The sequence below is a fragment of the Arvicola amphibius genome, chromosome 2, assembly GCF_903992535.2.
Source record: "Arvicola amphibius chromosome 2, mArvAmp1.2, whole genome shotgun sequence".
Taxonomy (NCBI): domain Eukaryota; kingdom Metazoa; phylum Chordata; class Mammalia; order Rodentia; family Cricetidae; genus Arvicola; species Arvicola amphibius.
Window position 1 is genome coordinate 8349334 of NC_052048.2, and position 23818 is coordinate 8373151.

General features: G+C 39.1%; 1 protein-coding gene across 4 annotated transcripts in view; it reads left to right on the forward strand.

Moving 5' to 3' along the window:
- LOC119806700 (solute carrier organic anion transporter family member 1A5-like) overlaps window positions 1-23818 on the forward strand; it is an 81117-nt gene that overhangs the window by 37542 nt on the left and 19757 nt on the right. For all 4 annotated transcript variants that reach the window (XM_038318596.1, XM_038318594.1, XM_038318595.1 and 1 more), the window contains exons 7-8: window positions 8522-8620; window positions 11965-12186. In XM_038318596.1, the coding sequence (XP_038174524.1) occupies window positions 8522-8620; window positions 11965-12186 (321 nt within the window). The remainder of the gene's footprint in view (window positions 1-8521; window positions 8621-11964; window positions 12187-23818) is intronic.

Below are 23818 nucleotides of genomic sequence, written 5' to 3' on the forward strand. Positions count from 1 at the left end.
GGGAACAGATCATATAAAATTACAAAAAGTAAACAATATCAGGCGAGAAGTATATAACGAAGAATTTTTCTAATCACTCTACTTTGGGAAGTCTAAATAATCTAGAAGGTAGCTACCATTATCTAATCTTCAACCCCATCAAAGATCTGAGAAGGAGAGTAAAATTACCAAAGCAACCAGGAAGCACAAACGAGAAACTTCCAAAATGTGCAACACAAGACAGAGACAATTGACTACCTGGGCAACCACACGAAGTCTTGATAGCAATGTTGAGGCAACCAACTTTGGCTGAGGCCTGAAAAAACCTGACATACCATTATACAATGGCAAGGAACCTTTAGTAGAACTATCATATCCTGTCTTGGCAAGATAGGACAATTCTGTTTTATCCACTTATGGATATTTCATACTTTAGTCAGTAATGGAGGTATGGGCTTTTCTTTGCCCCAAGGCCAGTTCTGCCAAGTAGAAGACAAACTCCCAGTGGAGTGTCTTTGTGCTCAACGTTCTCTCGGGAGTAGAGCATTGTTGCCAGGAGTGATTGTGTCTCATAAATACAAAACTGTAGGTTAGATTAAAGGCCATGTTCTACAGTTCTTCAAAGAGGTTGAAGATTATGCTATCTATACTAAATACAACCTCTATGTGTCTAAAAAACCTGATTGTCCTAAATATAAATATGACCAACATATAATTCTCAACACTTATGTAACTGTATGACTAATAGAATAGACAACTGTGCAAAAAATGAAGACAATGATTTCCAAATGTAAACAGGGTCCTTACATAAATAATATCTGAGGTAGAAATGTACAGTGCAATATGGTAAACAATGTCATTACATAAATAATATCAGGTAGAGATGTACATTGCAATATAGTAAACAATGTCATTACATAAATAGTATCAGAGGTAGAGATGTACATTGCAATATAGTAAGCAATGTCAATATAACAATTGTTTCAAACAGAGGTAGTATCATACTCTCATACAATGTTCAATATATCAATATACAAGAATCAACACTCATATAGTTTTTTTTAAAAAACAATAACTCACAAAAATCAATTATTCCTTCAGATCACCAGTTAATCCCTCCCTCCCCCATATATATATATATATATATATATATATATATATATATATATATATACACATAATTTATACCCCTGAGTCCATATAAAGCCTTACACAACCCGACCACCATATACCAGCCACCAATTAGTGTCCCTAAATCTGAGGGTAAACTTTGTTGGGTGGGGGGTGTCGTCATCCAAGATTGCTTCCAGCTGACATAGGGGCGACTTTTCTTCCCAGGGGTTCCTGTGAAAGCAAATGATGGTAGAATTCCAGGGTAACATTTCATCTAGGAAAAATGTGTCCAGCCTCTGAATTTTTTTAGAAAATGAGGCCAGAATGTTGTCAAAAATGTGCACCATTCAAAAGTGTTCTGTGCAATTGGTACCAAAAAACAGGCCAAATATTAGCGCTACAAAAACATGACGTCATAATAACCAGTTGGAGTTGATGTTGCGGGGCCCCGTCTTCATTCTGGAAACTGCAAAGATTACTGAAGAAAAAAAATTTTGTCGTTTGTTGCGAGAGAGATAAGCATTATCTACAAGGACACATACAGACGTATACGTGCATATCTTCAATGAAAGGTGCATTAAAAACAACCATAGATATGAATGAAGGCAAAGAAGGCAAATATATTGGTACCATTATCAACATTATTGTTATTAATATTCTGTCTCATAATTTTACTCCTAACCTGAGACAGAAACTCTGAGAAATCTTTTATAAACAAGCTTGTAATTGGAGAGGGACTGGGCCAGAGTCCAACTCCAAGAAACCAGCTCTAAATATCTATGAAGAAATGCATATTGACACACATACAAAAATTGTTTTTTATACTCACAGAGCTTACCCAATGTTAATGCTGATCCTAGTTGGGTTGCAATTGGTTCCAAATCATCAATATCCAAGGTATCCAGGGTCCCTCAGGTCCTTTGAAGGTGAGCGTCTTCCTGTGGGGATAAGAAAAGAACCCTGCCCCCGAACTATAGGTCTCTTACCATCAGTATGTTCACCATCCTTGTGCATGAATTGTTATTTTTCTTTTCCAAGGGGCTTCTCCTCTTCAAACCGAACCTTTATTAACTTTGATGGTATCCACGATTTTTCTTCTCCTGTGGAGACAAGAGCAAAACCCCTTCCCCAACGCAGCACATCCCCTGGCTTCCATTGTGAGGTTAGCACATCCTTGAAATAAACTGGTTGATTTAATTCAACAGACTTTTCCATTATCCAATGTCTCTCTGCAGCCGTTGTCCCCTTTTCATTAGCGTTGAGAAAATTCAAAGTTAGTAAAGCATTATGTAATCTATTTCTGGGGGTATTCTCCATCCCTTTTTGCTTGTTTAACATTTCCTTTATCATCCTATTTGATCTTTCAATGACTGCTTGACCTGTAGGATTGTAGGGTATGCCTGTAACATGCTTAATATTGTAATAGGCAAAAAACCGTTTCATTTTTCTAGAGACATAAGCTGGACCATTATCCGTCTTTATTTGCACAGGTATACCCATGATGGCCATGACTTCTAATAAGTGAGTGATTACTGAATCGGCCTTTTCTGAGCTTAAAGCAGTTGCCCATTGGAATCCTGAATAAGTGTCAATGGTATGGTGTACATATTTTAATTTTCCAAATTCTGCAAAATGGAACACATCCATCTGCCAAATTTCATTCCTTTTGGTGCCCTTTGGATTAGTCCCTGCAGGCAGTGGTGCTTGGTTATAGAAAGAGCAAGTAGGGCATTTCTTTACAATCTCCTTAGCTTGTTGCCATGTAATAGAAAACTCTTTTTTCAAGCCTTTGCTATTGACATGATGCTTTTCATGAAATTCGGAAGCCTGCAGCACACTACCAATCAATAGCTGATCAATATCTGCATTGCCACGTGCTAAAGGACCTGGCAGACCCGTATGGGATCAGATGTGTGTTATATACATAGGGCAAAGTCTGTTCCTGATCATTTCTTGTACCTGGATAAACAATGAGGTTAGCTCAGTATCATCAGGTATGAATTTGGCAGTTTCAATATGTAAGATAACTCTTTCTGCATAATGTGAGTCTGCCTTCCCTGATTTATTAGCATCAGTATAAAACGTGCGGGCTCCAGTTATCGGAGCATCACAGACAATTCGAGGAAGAATCCAAGAAGTTCTCTTTATAAAGTTAAGCCTTTTGCTTTTTGGATAGTTGTTATTAATTTCTCCTAAAAAGTTAGCACAAGCTCTTTGCCATGGTTCATTATCTTCCCACAATTTTCGTATCTCATCAGTGGTGAAAGGCACTATGATTTCTGCTGGGTCTATGCCTGCTAGTTGGCGAAGTCTCAATTTACCTTTTATGATTAGTTCAGAAACCTTTTCCACATAGGTTTTTAATTTCTTACTTGGCTTATGAGGTAGAAAGAGCCACTCTAAAATAATATCATATCTTTGCATTAGAATTCCTGTAGGAGAAATTTTTGAAGGCAAAATAACGAGAATACAACTGAGTTCTGGATTCACCCTATCCACATGTGCTTCTTGCAATCTTTCTTCAATCATTGTCAGTCCTTTTTCTGCTTCAGCTGTTAATTCTCTGGGACTGTTTAGGTCTCTTCCCCCATCTAAGGTTTTGTTTAAGTGAATTATCATATCAGGTGTTATCCCAACAGCCGGTCGAAGGCTGGAAATGTCTCCCAACAACCTTTGAAAGTCATTAAGAGTATGCAGCTGATCTCTCCTAATTTGTGCCTTTTGTGTCTTAATTTTTTGTAAACCTATTCTATAACCTAGATAATCAACAGAATCTCCTCTCTGAATTTTTTCGGGAGCAATCTGTAATCCCCATTTAGGTAGAACTGTTTTTACCTCTTCAAACAGTTTCTCTAAGGTATCCATGTTTGAATCAGACAATAATATGTCATCCATATAATGATAAACAACGGATTTGGGAAACATCTTGCGTATTATTTGTAATGGTTGATTCACAAAGTATTGGCACAGGGTAGGAGAGTTCAACAAGCCCTGTGGGAGGACGGTCCACTGGTATCTCTTGGTAGGTTGAGAGTTATTATAAGTAGGCACAGTGAAGGCAAACTTTTCTCTATCTTTTTCCTGTAAAGGTATTGTGAAGAAACAGTCCTTCAAATCAATAACTATGAGAGGCCATCCTTTTGGTAATAAAGAAGGCAAAGGAAGTCCAGATTGCAGAGAGCCCATAGGTTGAATAATCCTGTTTATAGCTCTGAGATCTGTCACCATTCTCCATTTACCAGATTTTTTCTTAACCACAAATACAGAATTCCAAGGGCTGGTAGATTCTTCTATATGTTGAGCATCCAATTGCTCTTGTACTAGCTGTTCTAAAGCTTGCAACTTTTCCTCAGATAAAGGCCATTGTTTTGTCCATATTGGTTTCTCAGTCAACCATTTTAGAGGTAGGGCCGTTGGTGGTTCTGGAGGGGCATCCATTGGTTTGTGTTCTTGTACAGCCCGAATGGCTGGTTTTCGCCATCTGTAATACCTTTTGATGTTTTCCTCAGAAATATATGCTCTAGAGGCAGCAGGAATGTTAATTTGAGTATTCCATTGCTGCAATAGGTCACGACCCCATAAATTTACTGCAATATTAGCTACATATGGCCTTAATTTTCCTATCTGTCCCTCAGGACCGATGCATTCGACCCATCTAGTGCTTTGCCTTACTCGAGATAGGGTCCCAATTCCCAAAAGTCGAACATTTACATCCTGTAGTGGCCAATACGGATGCCAAGATTCTGGAGTAATGATACTAACATCCGCTCCTGTGTCCAGCAGGCCAGTAATGAAAATGCCATTTACACACACTCTTAACTTTGGTCTTTGATCACTTATAGAAGTTTGCCAAAATACACGTAATTCATCTTTTGGGCTATTTTCGCTTCCAACAGCAGACATGGGGATTTCTAATTGTCCTGACAAGGCATGTTCTCCGTTGTAACGGGAAATGACTGGACCACATTCGCCATGGGGGCCTGCGAGAGGCCCCCCATGGCGTTTCCCGCCTGCAACAGATTTCCTTGCCTATCTCTTGATGATTTGCATTCGCTGTCCCAGTGCCTACCTTTCCCACATCTCCTACATAACCCTGAAGGCTGAGGCCTTCTATTCCTGTTATTCCTGGCAAAGGCATTATTATTATTATTATTTCTGTAAGTCCTTTGTCTGCAATTCCGTTTCATATGTCCCATTCTGCCACAATTAAAACATTTGGTATTCTGATATCTTCTTGTACCGTTGGCAATGGCGTTTTCTACCCACTTATCGGCGTGATGGGCGTGAAGCTCATTCGATTCAATATTCATTGTATGTAAGACCCATTCCTCCAGGGGTGCTGATCTGATCTTTAGGGGCGTCAAAACCCTTTTGCACTCTACATTGGCATTCTCATAAGCCAAGGACTCAATTATTACCTGCCTTGCTTCTGGGTCAGATATCCCTATTTGTACAGCTTTAGTTAGTCTATGTAAAAAGTCCACAAATGGTTCTCTCGGATCTTGTTTAACTCTGATATATGATTCTGTTCTCTGTCTTGGGTCTTGAACCCTGTCCCAAGCCTTCAAGGCTGCGGTAGTACATATGGATAGAGTGTGTTCATCATAATTAGCTTGTTCTAGAGGATCAGAATAAAGTCCTTCACCCATAATTTGATCTAGGGTGATGTCAACTCCCTTTGATCTTTCCTGCTGTTCTAAAAGCCTAGCCTCTTGTCTAAACATGCACTTCCAGCTCAACTGATGACCGTTCTCTAAAACAGCTGAGACCAGGTCCAACCAGTCCCTAGGGATTGGGTTAATTGTAAGGGACCAAGACTTTAGCATCTCCTTAACAAAGGAGCTATGCATCCCAAAATTCATGACAGCTTGTTTAATTTCTTTCAGATCATTCATACGGATAGGTTCCCATGTGTATTCCTTGGTGATCTTAGGGTTTTTAGAACCAGTCACCTTTTCTGTAGTTATCACTGGGAAAATAGGTAGAGTTCTATTGAAGCTATCCCGGAGAGTTCTATTCGATGGGGTTGGGACTTTCTTTTGTACTATTTGCTCCTGTTCATGAGAGTCCATAATTTCCTCGATCTTTTCAAATCTATTTACCATTGCCTTCTGCAATGTCTCAATCTCTTGTCCAGTATTATGTTCCAAGGCTTTCATAGAGGATTCAAGGGTATGAAGTTTGTCCAATACCGACAACGTCTCATCCTTGGACAGAATTTTCATGGCATGAAAGGTGCCATCTTGTATTGAAATTCTGTCCAGCAATCTTTCATAGCTCTTTGATAAAGTCTTGTTAATACATTTAACGGTTCGAATCTCCTCAGATAATGTTTCAGTTCCTACCGACAGGGATTGTAACTTATGATTCAGATCCGTTGTTCCTGACTCCATACCTTGCATTTTCCTCTCAAGTGATAAAGCCATCTCAGAGAGAGATCTGTTATTCCTTTCCTCATGAAATTCAAACTTCTCCTCGAAAGTTCCAAATTTCTCAAGTAACAAAGCCATCTCAGAGGAAAGTCTATTATTCCTTTCCTCGAGAGCTGCAACCGTCTTTTCAAGCTGTTTATTAGTGGCCATCTCAGAGGAAAGTCTATTATTCCTTTCCTCGAGAGCTGCAACCATCTTTTCAAGCTGTTTATTAGTGTTTTCCAAACCAGTTATGTCCTTGTTTAGTTTTTTAGCTCCTGCCTGTAAGGACTCTATCTCCTTTTAATTTTCCAACCACGTTGTAATGAAACAAACAAAAATAAAGAAGATACCAAGCCCTGTAAATATCCAGCCAAAGGAAACCACATCTGTATCGCTCAAAAATTCAGTCATCGTGTAATTGAACAAATTATAGAATCCGTTAATAGTGATATTGTCAGACATTGTTAATCCAAACGGTTGATTTTTAATCAAATGAAAAATTAACTGTAATTACCGTTGTCTGCCACTAGATGGCGCAGGGCACCGAGTTTCACGTGTTTTGGGAAACCAAAGATGGCGTCGCGCAGAGCACAATAGCTGGGGAAGCTGGCGAGGCTTCGGTTCCCTGCAAGAACTTCACAAACGATTTGGCGGGCGACTTGGCGCCCTGAGGTGGGGGGAGGGGGAGTGCGGCGGGAGGGAAGAGCTCCCGGGCAGAGCAAAGCAGCAGGCCTGGTTTCAGGTGGCTTGGCGGGCCAGAGCAAGCCGCGGTTTCGTCTGGGAGGGAGGGGGAACACGCGCTTCACACTACACAGAGTCCCTTTCAAAACATGGCTATGGAAGCATCAAAAGGCAGTTGCTAAGACCATGGCTTTGATGAGATTGTGTGTGATGGTGCAGGATTTGATCTAAACTCAGAATAAAAGAGAATTTGAAATGTGGCTTTAAGTAATAAAACTTCTTTGTCAGTCTGTTTTTTATAACTTGAATAAACTTTTATAACTGATATAATGGTCGATAAATAGAAAAAAATAGTTTGTGGCTCTGGAAGTTTTTTCTTTGCTGCTGGATTGTATGTTTTAGAAGCCTGACATAGGCAGCTCTTTATCACAGAAGGATGAGTGAAGTGAAACTATTCATCCTGAGACTGGGAAACAAAATAGAATGAGGAAAAGGTGATGATTAGACTCCAGATGACCTGAAGACCCAGATCCATGCCCTGCCTCAGTAGGGTCCCATCAGACTCCAGTGGTGCCCCCTGAGAAGCAAGTCTGTCACACATGAGCTTCTGGGAAACATTCTATATTGAAACAATGGGAGCTTCCTTCTTAATATTATAGAAACCAGTGCATGTACATGCAACACACATATGTACATGCAACATATATGTACATATACATACAAAGTTTAATTTTTATTATGTTGAATATATAAGAATATCTAAAGTAGTAGGGTATAACTCAGTTATTGAGGACTTATCTGTTGACAGAGGCTTCTGTCCTGCCTAGTTCTGCAGCCATTTGGTTCCAAAGAAACACACAAAGACTTACATTAATTATAAACTGTTTGGCCTATTAACTCAGGCTTTTTATTAACTAACTTATACATCCTAAATTACCCCATAATTCTTGTCTGTGTTAGCTATGAGGCTTGGCAAATTTTATCAGTGAGGCATTCTCATCTTGCTTCCTCTTTGTTTGGGTGATGACTGTAGTCTGAACCTTTCCTCTTCTATTCTGCTCAACCTGCCTATATATCCTTCCTGGTCACCCCACCTTCTTGCCTAGCTAGTGGCCAATCAGTGTTTTACTAAAGCATTACAAGTGACAAATCTTTACAGGGTATAAGACCATTGTCCCACAGCACTTACAACTTTGCCAGATATGATACCAAGCTCTACAAAGGAAGGAAAAAAAATCTAATGTTAAAAATAATTAATTCTCAAGGCTTCCTTTATTGTGCAAGCACACTCTTTTTGTGGTTGTGTAACTTCTTATTTTTTTGTTTATTTCCAGGGATTTTAGAAGCAGGAAAGATTGCTGGCCCTTTTATTGGACTGTTGTTGGCTTCTTTCTGTGCAAACATCTATGTAGACATTGGGTCTGTGAATACAGGTAAAATACATTTTATTGATAGAGTATAGTCTCTAGAGTATAGGAGACTGCTCCAGATTGCTATACTGCTGGCTCCTTTGATCCTTAGTTAGGCATATTAGCACTGCTCACAGTCTGTAGATCTCAGAGGAGCAGAGGTAAGGATAAAATGTCACCTTCTAATCAAGAATTCACCATTCTCCCACCACATTGCAGCTGCACCTTTGGTATCAGAGGATTTACTCACATAGATTTTTCTCAATGAGTGAGTCACTGTGAATAATGAAAGATATCTTTCTGTTATATTATAAGCACCAATTTCAAAGGTTTTACATAGCAGATTCATTAACTGCTAGAAAATATATTTCTGCAAGGGGCCTAGCCCCAGAAGGACAGAAAAACTACCGGGGAGCTATAGAGGAGGTGAACTATGGGACATATGCACAGACACCCATGGGCACTTTATGGGAGGTCCAAAGCTTAGTTTTTTTGTTTTTCTATCTGCTGGTTGCTCTGACTTAGTTCATGTCTGTTCAGTTCTTTTACCCTGTTATTTTTTCTCTTCTTTCAGTTGTTCTCCTGCTGTTTTGTTCTTCCTGTTACACTTTTATTTATTCCCTGATGTTTTCATTCTCTTTCCTGATGCTTTTCCTTCTATATGTCCCTTTCTCCTATGTCTTATGTTTTTGTTATCCATCTTATACCTCATAATAAAAAGGATATCCATACAAGGAAAGATTACCTCACTAACCACATGTCACATATTTTCTAAAACCCAGTCAAATTATTTATAGAAGAATAAATTACATTAAGATCACAAGTTACAAGTTTTCATCAGAAGCCCACAACTAAACAATTTTCTTTGTATTAATTTTCCTATCAGAACATGTTCACCCCAAAGCAATGACATTTTTATTTTGGAATAACTAACATTTAAGCAAGTTAAGCATATTTCAGCTAGTACCTTTTATACTGTCAGGCTCCTGTTTGTGGTTTCAGTGTAGTGAATTTCTATTTTTAACTCTACTCTGGAGAAACTGTAAATGAGATGTCAGCTAACCACACACACACATACACACACACACACACACACACACACACACACATTTCCATTCAAAAATACCCTCTGACTCCACCTCTCACCCTCCTCTCTCCCCCTCCAGTCTTAACAGATGGCATGTTACCCTACCCTGTGGGAAGTTCAAGGCTCTCCCCTTTCCATCCAGGCCTAGGAAGCTGTGCATCCAAATAGACTAGGGTCCCAAAAAGCCAGTACATGTGGTAGAAACAAGTCCCAGTGCCATTATAAATGATTTCTCAGTCAGCCCCCATTCAGCCATATTCAGATTGTCCAGTTTGATCACATGCTCGTTCAGTCCCAGTCCAAATGGATTTGATGAGCTCCCATTAGATCAGGCACACTGTCTCAGTGGGTGGAACAACCCTGTGTGGTCCTGATTTCCTTGTTCATCTTCTCCCTACTTCTGGCTTCAACTGGACCTTGGGAGCTCAGTCCAGTGCTCTGTTGTGGGTTTCTGTCTCTATCTCCATCCATCACTGAATGAAGGTTCTATGGTGACATTCAAGATATTCATCAGTGTGATTATGGGACAAGGCCAGTTCAGACACTCTCTTCTGCTTTCTAAGGACCTAGTCAGAATGGACTCTAGCCATAAACAAAGGAAATTGAGCCTATAGCTCATACGCCTAAAGAAACCAAATAAGGTGAACCCAAAGAAAAACATATATAGATCCTCCTGGAAATTGGAAGCAGACAAAATTGCCAGGCAAAAGTTGGGAGCATGGGGGTCAGGTGGGGTGGGGAGAAAGGGAGAGGGAGTGAGCAGGGAGAATGGAAGGATTGGGGAGAGGTTGGGGGAGTGGGAGGGTTGAGATGGAGGAAGGGCAGATATAGAATCAGGGATGAAGATATCTTCATTAAGGGAACCATTTTAGGTCTGGCAAGAGACTTGGCTCTAGAGGGGATCCCAGGTGACCATCTATTTTTCTTTACACACAACAGCGTCAATTAATTTCTTTTCACAACTTTGTTTTTTCAAGGTACATATGGGCTCTATGATTAATTCTGTAACATATATTACCTGTACATTGGGTGCAGGAACATAATTATTTTCTTTAATCATCTGTTTTTACACAGGAGACTTTATGGGTCTATAATGCATGAAGCTTTCCTGCTCTTATTTTCCTTCTCCTGAAAATCTCTTATCTAACAAAATTCAAGGTAGCTACTAGACTATATTTGTTCTTTTTGTATGTTTTATTGGAACAACTGGCAGAATAACTTAAATCATGTCCCTAATCATCTTTATTAATAGTCCTAACTACATGCATCTTTTATGCTAACTCAAAGACAATCAAATCATTGATTCAACTAAGCACCATTACTCTGATGAAAATCATCTTTATTATTATCTACAAATAAGTTGCCCAGTGAGGAGTGGGATTTTTTTCAAGAAACAATCACAGTATACTAGTTATAGTGAAGTCCCTTCATACAAATTATACCATGCCAAATACAGCAGAAACATGGCAGCAGCAAACATAATGAAGCACAGAAAATATAATTGGCATTCTGCAAACAATCCTTAGGGGTTCTGCCTCTCCAGTATGTACCCAGGTAGCTTTGCTATCCTCTGGGCTGTATTCCATAAGATTCATTTCTGTATGCTGCTCCTATGACATGGCCTCTGGCAATATATCACCACATATGATTAGATCAAACTGGTTAAGTTTCTTAATGAATACACAATACAAAAATAATGCATGTCATGTGATGTTTTATTACCTTAATTTTTGTACATGTGTATACCTATGCACTATGTGTATGGGTGCCTACTGAGTTTGGAAGAGGGTTTCAGATGTTGTAAAATCAGGGTTACAGACAATAGTAAGGTTTCATGAGTGTGCTGGGAATAGAACCCTGGGCATCTGCAAGAGAAGCACCAACTCTTAGTCACTGAACTGTCTCTCCACTTCCCTTTCTCCCTCAATGTGATGCTTTAAGAGATGAACACATTAGGTTAAAACTGGTTCCTTAAATGTCTCAAATCATTTTTATGTCATTTTGCAGTAAAGTTTTAACTACTATGCTTTATAGAAATCCAGAAACTTTCTCAGATAATTTTTTCTCCACCCAATTGATCAAACTCAGACAGTTTATTTGCCCACAGAAGTGTAATCATAGCATTTAGGAGTAGAGGCAGGTTTCCCAGTAAATAAACATGAATAATTTACAAACAATACACAAATGTTGTGTTTAGATGAGATTATGATTCTTAACAATTTTCTACAATTTACATGGAAAGAATGAATCAAGCTAACAAAATATCTGTGTTTCTCCACAGATGACCTGACCATAACTCCCACTGATATGCGCTGGGTCGGTGCTTGGTGGGTCGGCTTTTTGATCTGTGCAGGAGTGAATGTTCTGATCAGCATCCCCTTTTTCTTTCTTCCCAAAACGCTCCCAAGGGAAGGACAAGAGGATAATGCAGATGTGACTAACAGCAACGAAGAAGAGAAACACCAAGGAAAAGCCAAAAAGGAAAAACGTGGAATCACTAAAGGCAAACAGACAAACCTTAACCCCTGTATTTGGTTTAGATGGGTCTGCAGATAGTGGAGCATGTGTCTGCTGTGCTGAGTTAGGATGGTTTGTCACTAAGGGTCCCTACTCAGATGCCTTAAATTTCTTCCCAAGTTATCACATGGAAACAACTCACATAATTTGTAAACAGCGCATTTTAGATTACACTTTATGGAAAATTCATCAATCTGGACACTCAATGAGAAAATATATTTTCCTACCTCTTTTTAAAAGTCTATTTTATAGAAAATATTATGCCAAGTTAAAAATAATCAGAAACTCAAGTGAAAGACAATGGGAGATAATTATCTGTACTAAGGTAACTGTATAGATTGATAAGAAAAATGACAGTTTAGTTGTGAGCATGCTTGAAGTTAATGTTGGAGGAGAAAACCTGAGAGGTGAGATAATGTTCTGCATTTGAAGGTGTGTGGTAGTTTACAGGAGAACTGTTTCCCATGGAGCAGATGCTGTAAAACAAGCAGGAATGTTATCAACCTCTGGTGCAGAGCAGTGGCGCATCTGTGAGAAGCTGAGTGGTCAACACCGCCCATTATTTTATGTATGTATGTATGTATGTATGTATGTATGTATGTATGTTTGTATGTTTGTATGTTTGTGTGTATGTTTGTGTGTATGTTTGTGTGTATGTTTGTGTGTATGTATGAATCAATCCTTTTTTATTTTACATACGAATCCCAGTTCCCAATTCCTCCTCTCCTCCTCCACCCCTGACCTCCTTTCTACTCTATGCCCATTCACTCCTCAAAGAGGATAAGGCTCCCTATGTAGAATCAATAAATTTTATTAATTTGAGGCATGAACAAGGCCCTTCTTCCTATATCTAGGCCATCCAAGGTATCCCTCCATAGAGAATGGGTTCCAAAAATTCAGTGCAAGTACTAGGGATAAATTCTGGTCCCACTACCAGTGGCCTCACAGACTGCCCAAGCCACACAATTGTTACCCACATTCAGGGGGCCTACTTTGGTGCTATGAAGGTCCCCCACTGCCAATCCAGAGTCAGTGAGTTACCACTAGCTCAGGCCAGCTGTTTCTGGTATTGACCTCTTTGCTCATGTTATCTCTCATCCCTCTCTTCAACTGTACTCTCAGCGTTCAGTCCAGTGCTTCACTGTGGATCTCTGTATCTGCTTCCGTCAGTTGGTGGATGAAAGTTCTATGATGATGATTAAGAAACTCATCAATCTAATTACAGGGGGAAGCCAGTTCAGGCACCCTCTCCACTATTGCTTAGGGTCTTAGCTGAGGTCAACCATATGAATTCCTGGGAATTTCCCTACTGCTAGGTTTCTTGCTAGTGACTCCTTCAATCAAGACATCTCTCCTTGCTTTACCTCTCTGTCCCCTTTCTTGACCATTCTGTTCTCTCATGTTTTCCTCTTCCCCTTTGTTATTCTACCTTCCCATCTTCTTTCATTTATCTCCCTGTCCACTCTTCACCCAACTCAACCATCCCCTTCCTTTATGTTCTCATCCCTCATCCGCTCTCCTCTACTGCCCCCTCCCAGTTTACCCAGGAGATCTCATCTATTTCCTCAGGAGATCCTATTTTCCCTTCCTAGGGGGATTCATGTATGTCTTTCTTAGGGTTGTTCTTGTTACCTAGTTTCTCTGGGGTAATGGACTATAGATTCAGTTTCCTTTTCACTACATCTAATATCCGCTAATGGGTGAGTGCATACCATGTTTGTCTTCCGGGGTCTGGGTTACATAAGTGAGGTAACCAGCTATGACTTTTTTCCTAGTTCAATCCATTTGTCTGCAAATTTCAAGATGATATTTTTTTATTGCTGAGTAGTACTCCATTTGTAAATGTAACAAACTTTCTCTATCCATTCTTTTTTGGAGATACATCTATGTTGTAATAATGCTGCTGTGAACACAGTTGAACAAATGTCCTTGTGGTATGAGTGTGAATCCTTTGTGTATAGGCCCAAGAGTAGTTTTAGTGGGTCTCGACTTAGATTGATTCCCAATTATTCTATCATCTGCAAATAATGAAAGTTTGACTTCTTCCTTTCTAATTTGTATTTCCTTGATCTGTTTTTATTGTTTAATTGTTCTAGCTAGAACTTCACGTAATATATTGAATAGATATGGAGGGAATGGACTGCATTGTCTTGTTCCTGATTTTTGTGTAATCACTTTGAGTTTCTTTCCATTTAATTTGATGTTGGCTGTTGACTTGCTATATATTGCTTTTATTATGTTAGGTAAGTTCATTGTATCCCTGATTACTCCAAGGCCTTTATCATGAAGGGGTGTTGGATTTTGTCAAATGTAATTTTAGTATCTAATGAGATGATTATATTTTTTCAATTTATTTATGTGGTAGATTACATTGACAGAACTTTATATGTTGAACTGTCCCTCCACTCTGGGATGAAGCCAACTTGATCATGGGCATAATTTCTTGATGTATTTTAGGGTTCAGTTTGCCAGTTTATTGAGTATTTTTGCATCAATGTTCATGAGGGAGATTGGTATATAATTCTCCTTTTTATTGAGTGTGGCTTGGGTATCCATGTAGCTATAGTAAAAAAGTGTCTGGTAAAGTTCCTTTTTTTCTATTGTGTGGAACAATTTGAAGAGTATTGGTATTAGCTCTTCTTTGAAGTTCTGACCAAATTCTACATTGAAACTAACCAGCCCTGGACTTTTTTTTTAGGGGAGAAGAGGTAGTGAGACACTTTTGATGAAAGCTTCTATTTCTTTAGGGGCTATAGTTCTATTTAAATTGTTTATGTGTTTTTGATTTGTGGCACCAGGCTAGCTTTACCCAAAATAATTACACGGAAACAGTATTCTTATAAATACCGCCTGGCCCATTAGTTTCAGCCTCTTACTCACATCTTGATTAACCCATATTTAGTAATCCATGTAGCACCATGAGGTGGATCGCTTACCAGGAGAGGTCTTAACCTGCGTCCATCTCAGAAAGGAGAAGCATGGTGACTAAATATGGCAACTGCCTGAAGCGTCTCCCCAACTCTGCTTCCTTTCTCCCACAATTCTGTTCTGTCTACTCCATCTACCTAATTTTCTGTCTCTTAAAGGGCCAAGGCAGTTTCTTTATTAATAATGAAAGTAACACATAGACACTCCTCCATCATTTCCCCCTTTTCTGTTTAAACAGAAAAGAAAGGCTTTAACTTTAACATAGTAAAATTACATGTAACAAAACAGTTATCAAGCAAGAATTACAGTTACAATATTTAGATCTATTTTATCTTTTATCATAACTAAGGAAAACTATAACTATTTATTCTTCAACTCCATAAAAGACTCCAGAAGGATATAATATTACCTAAGTAAACAAGAAATATACAACTTTCAAACTCTAGAAATGACAGAGACAACTCGCTGCCTGGACAGTCACCAAAAGTTCCTCTGTACCGTTGGGGCATCCATCTTTGACCTTCAGGCCCATAGTGTCCAGCAGACATTTCCGTGAAGCAGGAAATTCCAAAGACAGTTCAGTCACTTTCTGCTGTGTCCTGCAGCATGTCTCACAGACTCTTTCACGAATCAGGAACCCTGAAAGACCATCTCACCTTTAGGCAAGTTCAGCAGTCCTCTCTCTGTGGGTTCTTTGTGTCTAGTTTATGCAACAGTCCAGGCAAGAGCAGTTTCTTGCCCAAATGGCTATCAAACTTCATAAGGAGCCTCTTCAATGCCCATCTTCCTCTTGAAGTAGATTGGTGCTGCCAGGAGCAGATGTGTCTCATTGTCATGAAAAACCTTAAGTTATTAAAACATTAAATACCATATTCTGCAGTCTTTGAAAGATATGAAGAATATCTATCTAACTGAAATATATCTCTATATATCTAGAAAATCTAACTAACATGACTACAAGCTTGAATATTATTGATGATTATCCATTAACAACCTATATTTCCTAATTATACATTACATTCTTAAATGAACTACACAATCACAATACCTTAATCAAGAGCAGAAGTACATATACATATAACAAAATTGACCTTAAGTTTAAATCACTAAAGCAAAATCCATTATTAATGCAAATTATTCATATCTATATCATATCCCCCTTTAAGTGTAAAAGAACATTTATAAACAATATTTGGGAACATGGGCACAGTTATTTCTCTCCAAACTGCTTCCTGCTGAATGGGGATGCTGCTAATCAGGTCTTTCATCTCAGTCATCAGTTGAGTGAAGTAATTTTTTGAGGGTGTTTACAGCAACCTTTAGGAGGGCACGGTCTATCATACCATATTGGGATAGAAGCAATCCACAGGGTCTCATTTTCTGTAAAAACAAAAGAAGATTCTCTTTTCCAAAGCATCCTATCCTTAGATCCAAATTCTGATGTCAAGGTATTTTCAAAATATCTATTCTGGAATAGTTTATCAGCATTTATAAACAAATATATTTTAGCAGCTGTTGCTCCTTCTTCAGCATTTAAACTATTCAAAGAGAGCATAATAGCATACAATATCAAGATTTTCTGTATATTTTCCATCTTTGTGCGGCTTTATTTTAACTTCTATTTCATTTACTTTTACTTTTTGAGACAGGTTCTCTGTATATCTTTGTCCTGGAATAACTTTGTAGACCAGTCTGTCCTTGAACTCAAAGGTCTACTTGCCTCAGCCTCCCTGGTGTTGGGATTAAAGTGTGTGCCACAACACCTTGAACTCACAGAGATCTGTCTGTCTTTGCCTCCCAGGCATTCGGAATAAAGGTGTGTGCTACCATTTTCTCTTCTTCCTTTTTTACCCTAAGAACTTTAACCTTTAGCATGCATATATTTTTAACACATTGTAAACCATTTTGACGTTTTCTTCAACTTTGAATCTTTCTTTTACTATATATCTCTCTTTTTGTGATTACATGAGTCTTCAATTTACCAAACAATATAAGTAGGATTAAAGCTGTGACTTTGGCGACTGGATCCAGCCAATTCCCTAGCTTTCCAGCCTCATGGCAGAGGTACTGGCTGTAGCCATGTTTATCACCACAACTGTGCGGCCGTTCAAGGTCCCTGCCAGCAAGCAAGCTGCAACAGTGTTAAACAACAATCAAAAGCTCCATACTCAGGACCGCCTGCTTGAAAGAGTCAGAGTTTGCCCTTGCAGGATGGCCCAGAAAGTTGGCATTTTAAAATGGCAGAGTTTTTATCCTGCTACGGCTGAAAACCAAAAAGCATGCATTCAGCTTTTCATCAACACCGTTTAAGTGTTTCACGGCAGGACCTCTTAAAAGAGCTGCAGGGTTTCACAGCTGAAGCTGAGTCAGAAAGCCTCTCTTAGATGAGAGCGCTTCCTTGCCTCTTGCAAGCAGAGCCAGACACGAGAAATTGCTGCTATCAAGAAAACATGCTTTACTCGATTCTTCCCCAAGCTTTCTCAGTCTTTCTGTGGATTCAGCCATCCACGTGGGCACCATTCTGTAGTGATGAGCTGAGGGCCGGCTTCCTGCAGCCTGCTCCCAGCTGCCTGCTAGCTTATGTCCCGAAATAACAACACACAAATTGTATTCTTTTAAACACTGCCTGGCCCATTAATTTCAGCCTCTTTCTCATATATTGACTAACCCATATCTAATAATCCGCTTAGCACCACGAGTGATGTCTTACCAGGAAAGATTCAGCATGTCTGACCTGGTGGCTGGCTTCATCGCATCTCTCCATGAAGAGAGGCACAGCAGTCTCTCTCACTTAGGAGAGGTGTGACATCTGACTGAACCATCTACCTCACTTCCTTCTTCCTATTCTGTCTACTCCACCTATCTAATCTTTACCTATCAAAATGCCAAGGCAGTTTGTTTATTAGCCAATGAGAATGGTTGGGCGCCAATCTGTAGATGGAGTGGCAGGGCTGCGCCACCCGGCTAGCTTTATTCAAAATAATTACACGGAAACAGTATTCTTATAAATACCGCCTGGCCCATTAGTTTCAGCCTCTTACTCACATCTTGATTAACCCATATTTAGTAATCCATGTAGCACCATGAGGTGGATCGCTTACCAGGAGAGGTCTTAACTTGCGTCCATCTCAGAGAGGAGAAGCATGGTGACTAAATATGGCAACTGCCAATAGCGTCTCCCCAACTCTGCTTCCTTTCTCCCACAATTCTGTTCTGTCTACTCCGCCTACCTAATTTTCTGTCTCTTAAAGGGCCAAGGCAGTTTCTTTATTAATAATGAAAGTAACACATAGACACTCCTCCATCAGCACCTATCCAGAAATTTGTCCATTTCTTGTATTTTTTTCCAATTTTGTGGAATATAGGATTTCAAATTATGAGCTAACGATCTTCTGTATTTCCTCAGTGTCTGTTGTTATATTCCCCCTTTTTCTGATTTTTCAAATTTTAATATTCTTTCTCTGCCTTTGGGTCATTTGGATAAAGGTTTGTCTATTTTGTTGATTTTTTTTGAACCAGTTCTTTATTTCATTGTTTTTTGGTATTGTTTCATTTGTTTCGATTTTATTGTTTTCAGCTCTCAATTTTATTATTTTTGTCATCTACTCCACCTGGGTGAGACTGCTTCTTTTTGTTACATAGCAATCAGGTGTGGTATTAAGTCACTAGTATGAGATTCCTTCTTTTTCTTTATGTAGGCACTAGTGCGATGAACTTTCCTCTTAGCACTGCTGTCATAGTTTCCCACAGGTTTTGGTATGTTGTGTATTCATTTTTTTTTTGAATTCTAGGAAGTCTTTAAGTTCTTTCTTTTTTTCTCTTCATTTACTTAGGGTTGATTTAGTTGAGCATCGTTCAATTTCAATGAATCTGTAGGCTTTCTGAAATTAGTGTTGTTGAATGCTGACTTTAAGCCATAGTGATCTGATAAGATATAGGAGGTTATTCCAATTATTTTGTATCTGTTGAGGTTTGCTTTGTTACTGATCATGTGGTCAATTTTAGAGAAGGTTCCATGAGGTGTTGAGAAGCAAGTACATTCTTTTGTGTTTGGTTTAAATGTGCTGTAGATATCTGTTAAGTCCATTTGAATAATGACATCTATTAGTTTTCTTATGATCTGTTAAGTTTCCATCTGACAGACATGTCCATTGGTGAAAGGTTTTGAAGTCCTCTACAATTAGTTTGTGGGGTTTGATGTGCAATTTAAGCTTTAGTAATTTTTTTTTTTTTACATATGTGGGCGCTCTTGTAATTGGGGTTTAATCTTGATGGATTTCCTGTGATGCATATGAAGTATCTTTCGCCATCTCTTTTTGTTGCTTTTAGTTTCAAGTCTATTTTTTCTAGATATTAGGATAGCTACACCAGCTTCTTTCTTAGGTCCATTTCAGTAGAAATCCTTTTTCAACCCTTACTCTAAGGTAATGTCTGTTTTGGAGGTTGAGGTGTGTTTCTTGTATGCAGCAGAAGGATGGGTCCTGATTTGTATTCATTCTGTTAGCCTATGTCTTTTTATGGGTGAGTTGAGTCCATTGATATTAAGAGATATTAATGAACAGTGATTGTTAATTTTTGTTATTTTTCAGTTGTAGTATTTGTGTGTCTCCCTTCTTAAGGATTTGCTTGTGTGAGGTCATTTGTTGCCTCTGTTTTTGTGGGTACAGATAATTTCCTTTTGTTGGAGTTTTTCTTTTTTATTTATTTATTCATTAAAAGTTTCCTCCTCTTCCTCTCTTCCCATTTCCCTCCCATTTCCCCCACTCCTCCTCCCCCTCCCTCTCAAGTCCTAAGAGAAATAAGGGTGCCCTGCCCTGTGGGAAGTCTAAGGCCCTTCTCCTTCCATCCAGGTCTAGGAAGATGTGCATCCAAGCATACTAGGCTCCCCAAAAGCCAGTACATGCAGTAGAATCAAAACCCAGTGCCATTGTCATTGGCTTCTCAGTCAGCCCTCATTGTCAGCCATATTCAGAGAGTCCAGTTTGATCACATGCTCATTCAGTCCCAGTCCAACTGGCCTTGGTGAACTCCCATTAGAATAGACCCATCATCTCCATGGGTATGTGGACCCCTCTTAGTCCTGACTTCCTTCTCATGTTTTCCTTCCTTCTGCTCTTCTGGACCTTGGGAGCTCAATCCAGTGCTCCAATGCTGGTCTCTGTCTCCATACATCTCCAGGTGAAGTTTCTATGGTGATATGCAAGATATTCATCAGTGTGGCTATGGGATAAGGCCAGTTCAGGCTCCCTCTCCTTTGCTGCCCAAGGACCTAGCTGGGGACATCACCTTGGACACCTGGGAACCCCTCTAGAGCCAAGTCTCTTGCCAACAGTAAAGTGGCTCCCTTAATTCTGATATCTTCCTTCCCTGCTCCTATATCCACTCTTCCTCCATCCCAGCCATCCCATTCCCCCAAGCTCTCCCCAATCCTCCTTTTCTCCCTTCTCTCTCCCCATCTCCCCTTACCCCCACCCCATCCCCTCCCCGTGCTCCCAACTTTTGCCTGGAGATCTTATCTACTTCCAATATCCAGGAAAATAAATATATGTTTTTCTTTGGGTTGACCTTCTTATTTAGCTTCTCTAGGATGACAAATTATAGGCTCAATGTCCTTTGTTTATGGCTAGAATCCACTTATGAGTGAGTACATACCATATTCCTTTTTTTGGGTCTGGGTTACCTCACTCAGTAAAGTGTTTTCTATTTCCATCCATTTGCATGCAAAATTCAAGATGTCATTGTTTTTTTTTACCACTGAGTAGAACTCTAAAGTGTATATGTGCCACACATTCTTTACCCATTCTTCTATTGAGGGGCACCTAGGTTGTTTCCAGGTTCTGTCTATTACAAATAGTACTGCTATGAACATAGTTAAACAAATGTCTTTGTAGTATAATTGGGCATCTCTTGGATATATTCCTAAGAGTGGAATTGCTGGGTCCTGAGGTAGGTTGACTCATAGTTTCCTGAGAAACCGCCACACTGATTTCCAAAGTGGTTGTGCAAGTTTGCATTCTCACCAACAATGGATGAGCGTTCCCCTTACTCCACATCCTCTCCAGCATAGGCTGTCATTGGTGTTTTTTATTTTAGCCATTCTGACAAGTGTAAGATGGTATCTCAGAGTTGTTTTTGATTTGCGTTTCTGTGAGGATGTCACAATGCTGAATATCTACACCCCTAATAGAAAAGCACCCACATATGTAAAAGAAACATAACTACAACTCATAGCGCACATCAAACCCCGCACTCTGATAGTAGGAGATTTCAACACTCCTCTCTCACCAATGGACAGTTCAAACAGACAGAAACTTAACAGAGAATTAAGAGAACTAACAGATGTAATGAACCAAATTGACTTAACAGACATCTATAGAACATTCCACCCACACAGAAAAGAATATACATTTTTCTCATTATCTCATTGAACCTTCTCAAAAATTGATCACATAATTAGTAACAAAGCAAACATCCAGAGATACTAAGAAATTGTAGTAACCACCTGTGTATTATCCTATCACCATGGAATAAAGTTACAATTAAACAAAAATTCTATCTCCAGAAAACCTACAAACACATGGAGTTTTTCTTATAGCATTTTTTGTAAGGCTGGATTTGTGGATAGGTATTGTTTAAATCTGGTTTTGTCATAGAATATCTTGTTTTTTTTTCTATCAGTGGTGATTGAAAGCTTTGCCAAGCATAAAAGCCTGGGTTTGAATCCATGGTTTCTTAGAGTCTTCTGCATATCTGTCTGTAACATGAACTGGGGCCAGGCCTGTTTGTGTTTCTGTCCCTTCTGGTACCTCACAACTGTTTAGCCCCCAAGAAAATCACAGAAAGATCTCTGTAAGTTATAATGCTGATTGGCCCATTAGCTCTAACTTCTCACTTGCAACTTTCACATCTTAATTAACCTATGTTTCTGATCTATGTTAGCTATGTGGCTCAGTACCTTTTTTCAGTGGGGCAGATCACATCCTGCTGCTTCGGTGATCTGGGCAGGAGTTGGAAGAATCAGCTTCCTCCATCCCAGAATTCTCCTGTTCTCATTACATCATTTCTAATTCCTGTCTGGCTTTCCCACCTTTACCTACTGCCTGGCTAATCAGTGTTTATTTAAAACATGATTAACAGAATATAGACAATACTCCTACACCATCTGTCCATAATATACTGGCTTTAAGAGTTTCCATTAAGAATTCAGTTTAATTCTGATAGGTCTGCTTTTATTTGGTACTTGGCCTTTTCTCTTGCAGCTCTTAATATTCTTTCTTTTTCTGGTTTCCTTATTGCCTCAGTTTCAATTTTCGAGTCTTGAACTGTTCACTACACCTGTTTAATTGTTTTTTTCTGATTTTCTTTAAGAGATTTATTGATTTATGCCATTTTTGGTCATTTCCTTCACATATTTAATGGATCTTTTTCATTTCCTCTTTAAGAGTCTCTATCATCTTCATAAAGTTATATTTTTCTGTGTTAGGATACTAGGTTTTGTAGTTGCCATATTGCTCTTTAGGTTTTTGAATGTATTCTTTCTTTGGTGCCTGTCCACGTCTTTCTGGAATTGATTTATGCAGTATTTGGCATCTCTGTCCAATCCTTGTAGGTGGTGTCTGTGTCACTTGGATCCTGTCTTGGTCTGATTATTGTAGTTGTTTTCTGTGTCAGGGAGCTGCTCTTGATCTGCTTTGTACAGTTCATGTCTGTGTCTTAGGGAGTCACTGAGGTCATGGTTGTTGGGTGGGTTTGGGAGCAGAGTGGAACTTGGAGATAACTGGGTTTGATAAGGGTTTCTGAAGCAGCCTCCCTGCAGGAGGTCTGGCTTAGGAAGGTGGAAAAGGGGTCCAGGGTTTTGCCTCAGGGCCTAGGGTCTAAAGACTGAAGTCTTCTTTTTATTAAACCTTAGCACCAACTTCACAATTGTGTGGGGGAACAAGGCTTGGTCTCTGAAATTCTGGAAACTTATAGTTGGAAGATAGGAAAGGACTATTTCTTTACAGTGAAAATGAGCATAAAATCACATTGTCTTCTTGGGTTTCTGTGCTATTCTGGTCCAGAGTACTTTTAGGAGAACTTTTTCAATGATGTATCTATTTCTCCATCACTCATAACTTTTAAAACCATCATGCACTGAATAACACACATCTACCTTATACACTGTTAACCATAACTTGGCAGACAGTCACACCAAGACAAATTTTGAGGCTTAAACACTCTTAGATTTGTGATCATGTTAATGATTCTCCTAAAAGGGATAATACTGATTGTTATGTGTGATTGTGTGGTCTCCTACGTCAACCTGATATTCAAAACTAGGAAAGAACTTAGCATAGTATAAGACACAGAAAAATCAGTGTGAAATGTGGAGAGTCATTTAGGAGAACAGGGATATCCACAAACATGAATCCAAAAGCTTCTGGAAATTCTGGTTGCAACCCTCACATTCATAAAGGTGGATTTTGCTACTATTTGCTCTATCTATTGTTCTAAATTATTTTTTAATATTTTGCTCTTCAAAAAGTTTAGAAATTTTATTAAGGATAGTATAAAATTAGAAAAAATGAAGACAAGAAAAGAGATTATTAAGTGTGGTGTTCTGTGAAATTATTTTTGTAAGATTCCATCTATTTACCAGAAAGAGGCTGAAAACTTGAGTCACAGCCTGTTAAACAGGAAAAGGTTCTAGT